The 7,331-nt window shown below is 34.5% G+C and overlaps 3 protein-coding genes across 5 annotated transcripts in view; 1 reads left to right on the plus strand and 2 right to left on the minus strand.

The window, feature by feature from the left end:
* Positions 1-1,261, plus strand: part of LOC102675124 (centrosomin) — a 28,021-nt gene extending 26,760 nt beyond the window's left edge. The window contains exons 14-15 of the mRNA XM_031508200.1: positions 1-218; positions 432-1,261. The exon at positions 1-218 is cut by the window's left edge and continues 8 nt beyond it. Of these exons, the coding sequence (XP_031364060.1) occupies positions 1-218; positions 432-643 (430 nt within the window). The 3' untranslated portion in view covers positions 644-1,261. The remainder of the gene's footprint in view (positions 219-431) is intronic.
* LOC102674638 (golgin subfamily A member 1-like) overlaps positions 1-3,757 on the minus strand; it is a 40,849-nt gene extending 37,092 nt beyond the window's left edge. For 2 of the 3 annotated variants that reach the window (XM_006610762.2, XM_031508154.1), the window contains exon 1: positions 2,769-3,757. In XM_006610762.2, the coding sequence (XP_006610825.2) occupies positions 2,769-2,880 (112 nt within the window). In that variant the 5' untranslated portion in view covers positions 2,881-3,757. The remainder of the gene's footprint in view (positions 1-2,768) is intronic. The other variant, XM_031508155.1, reaches the window with a different exon arrangement.
* Positions 3,758-4,151: 394 nt separating this feature from the next.
* The window catches only part of LOC102674993 (LIM/homeobox protein Lhx3), a 5,404-nt gene continuing 2,224 nt past the window's right edge, over positions 4,152-7,331 (minus strand). Inside the window, exons 4-7 of the mRNA XM_006610764.2 lie at positions 7,053-7,245; positions 5,918-6,084; positions 4,724-4,939; positions 4,152-4,608 (exon numbers count right to left, since the gene is read on the minus strand). Coding sequence (XP_006610827.1) covers positions 4,427-4,608; positions 4,724-4,939; positions 5,918-6,084; positions 7,053-7,245 — 758 coding nt within the window. The 3' untranslated portion in view covers positions 4,152-4,426. The remainder of the gene's footprint in view (positions 4,609-4,723; positions 4,940-5,917; positions 6,085-7,052; positions 7,246-7,331) is intronic.

Below are 7,331 nucleotides of genomic sequence, written 5' to 3' on the forward strand. Positions count from 1 at the left end.
GTTATCCATAAATTATTCAACGATCGGTGGTCGAAGTAAATCAAGCTGCTCGCCAGATTTGGGGATCGAAAGTGATGCGGCGATCACAACTACGAGACCATTGAAGGATACTTTGAAAATTACCGAATCAATGACTAATCTTTTAAGCGACGAAGATAACAGCAATGGTAACAGGCCAGCTCGAGAGGTGGATAGCGAAAGTCCTTTGCCGATAGAAGGTAACTTCGACGCGATCAAATCATCATTAAAAATATTGATTAATTTTATAAAATTTAATTTCTATTTCTATTCTTTTTTTTTTTTTTTTTTATAATTTATTTTAAAATTAAAATTATCCGCAAACTTATCTCATCTATTACTTATTATAAAATTTCGAATAAATATAAATATTTCTATTACATGTTTTTATAAATAAAAATCTATTTTATCAGGTCTCGATGAAGTAGAAGCTTTGAAGCAAGAAAATGAAGCGTTGAAAAGAAGATTAATGAAAACGAGGAGGACATTGGAGGATACTTTCCAACATCTTTCCGCGTCGAATAAAAATAAGAAAAATGTCGAGAAGGCGATTACGAAACAGTTGCAAATTACTAAAAATATATTAAAGAAAACGAGGACGTACGAAGAACCTCTGGACAATTAAAGCAAAAAAGAAAAAAAAAACCGAAAAAATGTCTTGTACAGAGAAAACTATATACAATCGCTGTTCGTAATTGATTTTTAACGTTAATGATTTCTATCGTTCATTTTTTATAATCACGTTTTTATCATATTTTTGTCTTTCACATATTTTTCGATTCATTTTAAATCTCGAACAATCGTCAACGAACGAATAGTATTTTTACAAATTAACGAACGACAGCGACACTTGTTGTATTTTATAAAAAAAAAAAAAACTGTTAAAAAGTATTTTCGTACATACGTGAAATTTTACACGATAAAAAAGAATGATTAAGAACTAATGTAAAGACGAAAGAAAAAAGGAAAACTTCGTGAAAAAACGAAGATGTATATGTAATACTTGTACATAATTGTGTACGTGTGTTCAAGTTCTTTTGTAGATTGTTTCTTCTCTCTAAAGGTTGCTAAAACCTTGTTATCGAATCGAAAACTGTCCATTTTATCGTATTCTCGACGTTAAAAAATTCGCGCGCGTGTACATATTAAACACCAAGAATATCATTACATCTATCAGCATCTGTACATAGTCTTCGCAAATAAAGTGCCATTGATATTTGAAGAAAAAAAAAAAAAAATAAATGACAGATTTAAAAAATTTATTTCCTACTTTCAATTCCTAATTTATCTTATTTAATTACTTCACTTTGTATTCAATGCTGTATTCCTTGATTCAATAAAAACTTTTATTAAAATAGCAAATTTTAATAAATAAAAAAAAAAAAAAAAGTGATAAGTGAAAGAATAAATAAATTGAATGTTTGTGAAATAAATATAATTAAAAATAATATAATTAAAAATAAATAAATGAAATACGTGAAAACTTAATATGACATACGGATAAAAATGAAAAATTCGAAACAATATACAGCACAATGTAGATTACGATAGAATTTTTATTATCACTCGATGACTAGATAATAATATAAAGATCCGTAGTAACTCGTGTCGATGAAGTTATGAACTGCGCTAGTCATTGCGAATCTTTTTCTCATCTTTGCGAAACCCAGTGAGAAGGAGCGTGTGTTCGGTTTTCGTAACTGTACAACATTCAGTTCTCTTACCCGTCGAAATATATCATACTTTTTTTTTTTTTACTCAATTTCCAATTTCAATTCATTGAATTTTCGCGGGTAAAATAAACAGGGACGACGTATATACAATTCTACAATGATATATTATTTTTTACCGGTCTTTGTCAGATGATACGTGCTATGTTTCAAGTATCTATATTTCTCAAATAATACGAGGCACAGAGAATTTTCAAGAAATAAATTTAAAAATTTATGAATCTTTTTATACAACAAGACACGATGTTGTAAATTTTGAACAAACACGAGTTAAAATTTTTTCTTCTTCGTTACAAAAACAACAAACGTTATGCCTCATATTACTATACATGCGAATGAAGTTAGCTATCAGTCGGAGACCATAATCGATCAATTGAATCTGTTACTTTTGATTATCGATTATCTAAATCTAGGCATATTTTCTCGAATATTTATACTCGCGTGTACATATGTACATGTAACAATTTGTACATAATCGCGTATATGCATTGAGACGAGGGTACAATTGACATCGTTATGACTTTGATTATTTAAAATTATTAACACTTTACAGACAGAGAAGTAATGATATCGTTCGTAATAAACGAGAAGTAGTAATCAATGGTATATCGTTCGTCAAATTTTTCGTACATATATTACGTATTTCGTTTAATAATTAAGAAAAAAAAAAAACGTTATCAATTCATTTTTTATAGATCGATAAAATTGTTTTAAGTAAATTTACAACCCTATCTGTAAAAGTGTTAATCGCATAAATGAACGTTCGTTCAAATGGAATCGATTGATCGAAATGTCTCGCGACAGTGCCTTTCCAATGCTGTGAATCGATAAAAAGTGACGCAGAACACGTCAAAGGTGTAATCTACTGACGCTCGGTTTCACCGACGATAAACAAACACGCAAAGTAAACTTTGATTCGGTACACCATCCATCCAATGGCGCCATGTTTGTTTGACGATTTCGTTTACGTTGGCGGAATCGAATAGCGATCATCTAATAAGTCGCGAAAAAAGGACTTACTTTCGAGCGACAATTGTGGATGTTGACATTCGTGACGTTGACGAGCTACAAAATATCTTCGATACACTCGATGATTGTAAACTACATGATTGTTTTTTACTGTACGATACATCGACCGTTGTTCCAACGTGGAGAAACATTTTCTCACATTTCGAAGTTCCACTAGTCACCGATCGGAAGTAATCTTTTCGCAATAAATTACGACACAATTAATGATTCACATCTGGATGTCACTTACGATTGAAAATCACGCTTCGTGAATCGATTTTTTGTAAAATATTCGGAAATAGAAACGACGATATTCGATTTTACGCGGATCGTTCTCGCATCGCATCTTCACTCGTCCGCTTCTTAAAGTCGACTGAGCTATTCGCGGCAAAGTAGAATGATTCTGATTGGTCGCGAAGCTAGCCAACTCTGTAGCACTAAATTCATATATATACAAGGTGCAACATTCAATATTCAATTATGGGAAAATGTAAATCGTGACCAATCAAAATTCACCTTCCATTCCACGTTTCTTTAACCCAACTTTTGTGATTCGATGTTACGTTACAGCTAATAAAAAATATGGAACAACTTCGTTAATCTTTTACTTATGAGAAAATCGATCTATCGAGTGTTGATGCGATAAATTCATTAGTGCTTCAGGGTTAACTTTTATTTTGAATTTTATTCGCGGACGGCGTCGCTCCTGTAGAGATCGCTGTACGCCAATCCTTTCCTTTTTTTCCCCTGCTTTTTTCCATTCCTCTTCTATATTCCTTGCTCTCTTATTGTAATACGATAAAATCTAATCTGAACTATTTACAATAAATGACACCTGAAACTTCTAGCATCACGTAAGCGCGATATACCATAGAAACGTGTTCCGTGATGATGTCTTTCGATGAAACGATGCCTTTCGCGAAATATACGGTTTGTATACAGATTCTATCTCGTTCGGAAAAGAAAATATTCCGTAAAATAAATATCGATCTTTCATGGAATACTGTTCATCAGAAATATATGTACATACGTATGATTTCGAACGAGAATTTGATTTGATCGACGAATCTCAACCTCGTTGATCAACGGATTAACCGAAGAAACAATTTGAATTACGAACAACCGTAATCTTGCGAATCGCATCGATTCGAGCAAACGTCCGGTATCGCGACACGTCTAACCTACCTTCTAGTTTTTCTTTATTCGACGATTAAACTCCAGTAGTACCGGGAAACGAGGAACTTGTACATAAATATATTTAGATTAATCGTACCTATCGAATTAGCGCTATCGTATTTGCGCTGTAAAGTAACGTTATACGATAGCGACACATGGCATCATTCCGATGATGGGAAACCCGCCGGGACGGTGCAGAATACGGTGTGGAATGACTTCTTTGTTCGAGACGGTTCTCGATCGGTCAGTCTTGATCGAGTTCCACCTCTAGATGGATCTATTTGGTGATACACCGAGAAACATCGAGATCCTCTCGAGGTCGAGGCTCGAGAATCTAACTCGTGGCGGATCGACGAAAGTGGACAGGTTGATCCGAAGTGGAAGGCTCGAAGTTTTCGGGATAAGCCTTGCCTCGTGGAAAAGGGCCGTCAAGTGAACGCCTTGCGTCGATCCGTTCTTACGAACGGTGCTTGGCAACGCGTCAGTTTGCCGGGTTATGTGGCGTAGTGGGAATGGTGGTGAGCGTGTGGAGGTGGTGGTTCGCCGAGCCATGAGTCGGGCGAGGGTGGAAAGTCCGGGTAACCACCTCCACCGCCACCTCCGCCGCCTCCACCGCCTCCGCTCGATTCGTTGCTCAAATCCGACGCCGGCCCTGGTACCATCCCACCCGCGCCTCCTGTGAACATTCATCGTTCAATCCCTTCTACCATCCGTATCCTATTTTTTAATACCGTCCTTTAATCACGATTATCTCGAACGAAACAATGAGAGAAAGCGTCGTCGCGCCTTACCAAGAGTGGTGTAGACCGAGAGGCCAGCATCCGGTGGATACGGAAATTGAGGTGGTAAGGACGGTGATCTGGACGTTGAGAGATAAGGGGGGGTCGTTGCGCCTAAATAACCACGTGGAGGGCCCCCTCCTGCCCCATTTCCGCCCCCACCTGGACTCGCACCTTCGCCGTCTAATCCCATGTTCACCACTGTCCCGTAACTGTCGTTACTCAAATCTAAACATATACGAATATCATCCTCGTCGCTATAATTATCTCATCGCTGTAACGAGCAAAACTTATGATATACTCGATAACAGGTGTGGAGCGTTATCTTGACGCTCTTCATATAAATATAAAGAATAAAATATTTTTCTAGAAAATTTCATATTTGAAATATAAAAGTGCAAATAAAGGAAAAATAAGTTGGTAATATTTCGATCAGGCGAAAGGGAAGGAACTCGGTAATGAACCCGTTTAAAATTTAAACAATAGGTGAAGTTTATACGACTTTACGGCGCGCATGGTTAACGGTCGGTATAAATTCCAGGATAGTCCGCAATCTTCCTGAAATCTCGGACACGGCGAACTAGCAGTTAGCCTCCACGAACTTCTGAATAATTGACGAGATCGTCTTCCCCTCCGCTAAACGCTCCGATACACGAAAGCTTAGATGTAACCAACATTAAAGCGAAAGCAACAGAGCCAGAGAATGATTTTTTTAAAGCTTTCTGCTATTCTACTTTCGCGCTTTTTATATTTGAATGGGAAAGTCGATTGCCATTTTTTTTCTCCCGATATTTTGAAATTTATGAATTAGTTAAACGACGCAGAAAAATATATATATATATACATATTATTTAGACAATTTATATTATCTATTTTTATTATATCTTTTTAATTTATTTTTTCATTCTCCGTTTTAAATAATACAATTTTTTGCGATGATACCATTACTTTTAATATTTTCTCGTTACAGGAATCGAATGCTCGTGCATACAAAGGGAATACGCATTTCGTAATATCGGAGATACAAATGAAGCTATTTTTAATAATGCAGCGCGATTTTTCGACTACCATCATCAAACCATCAAAGATTTTATCTTGTACAGAAATATATGTTTTGAATATACGTTTAAAAATTAATATTGTTTTCAATATAATCAGAACAATATTTAATTAAATATAAGTTATAAAGATGATACGTGTACTTACCATGGTGACCAAAAGTGGAATCTAAATCGACCTTGAGTTCATCCTTTTCGAGAAGCTTATCGTGCCTAGGTGAATGTCCACCAGCCCCTGTTCCTTTCATACTTCGAAAATATTGAGACCATCTTGTTCTACCGGCATCCTTTTTCAGTCTCTTCTCTTTTGCTCTCCTACAACAGGAGGAAAGAAATTTCACCATGATGAATTCCTCTATTGACACTTTATTTAACATATTTGAAAAAAAATCTTTCTCAAGTAAATTGAACATTTTTGCAATTCAATCCTTTATACTTGATGCTGACGATTTTTAAAGATTATTGATCTATTATTGAATTTTATAACAAATATATTATTTTTGTATTATTTTTTAAGGAACTTTATTATGGAAAATTAAAGGGAGAAGTTATTTGAGAATCTCATAGAAAAATTGCAAGAAATAATAAATCGCTTTAACAAAATCCAAAGTGTGCGTATCTAAAGTATGTATAGATTTTTTAAAATTTTTATCAATAATGAAAAAAGAAAAAATCTTGATTGATAACTTTGTATCGATATTGTCAAAGTGCAGTGTTTTTTTACGTGAAGCACATAGGATTATGGCATACAAGTATAGAATTGATAAAGTAATTTTTTTTCAATTGGTAATATTGTACATAACGATGTATAAAAATTATGATGTCAATAGAGATAACGAAAAGATGAATAGCGGAAGCCTTAGATTAAAATGACAACTAACAATCCACGATATATTTGTTACGCTATGAACAATATTGTTATTCTTTATAAGAAATTTATAAATACAACAATTTTACGTGTATTTTTGACATAATTTAATATCCTTTATTTTTTCACTTTCATCTTAATATTCTTTACCTCTTGCTTCTTCTAATGTACCAATTATTGTATAAATATATTCTTAAATCAATAGAGTTAACAATTTCAATATTTTTTACGAAATATCATCTTAATTTTGTATGAAAATCATAGATTTATATTATCTTGCCTATCTATGTTTAAGTTGCAACGGCTTTCGAAAACATGATAAAGTAGGCGTCTCGCGTCTATTCTACACATCCAATACTGTATCGATATTTCGTTCGTTCAAAGATATTTGACGTAATATTTTTACGATTTTTACCTATTTTGAAACCAGACTTGAACGACGCGCATGTCTAGCCCTGTGTCCTGAGAAAGTTGTTCTCGCACATGTCTCGCTGGTTTAGGGCTGGTATTGTACGCTAATTTCAAGGTCTCCAACTGTTTCGCCGTGATCGTGGTCCTTGGCCTTTTATTCGGTTGATCGCCATCTATGCTTCCTCCGTCTGCCAATTCTGCGATTCAAACGTTACGAAACGAGAGTCGTTTTTCGCGTGAAATCATAGAAAAAAAAAAAAAAGAAAAGAAAAGGAAAGGAAAA

Source organism: Apis dorsata, unplaced genomic scaffold (assembly GCF_000469605.1).
Source record: "Apis dorsata unplaced genomic scaffold, Apis dorsata 1.3 scaffold_77, whole genome shotgun sequence".
Classification (NCBI taxonomy): domain Eukaryota; kingdom Metazoa; phylum Arthropoda; class Insecta; order Hymenoptera; family Apidae; genus Apis; species Apis dorsata.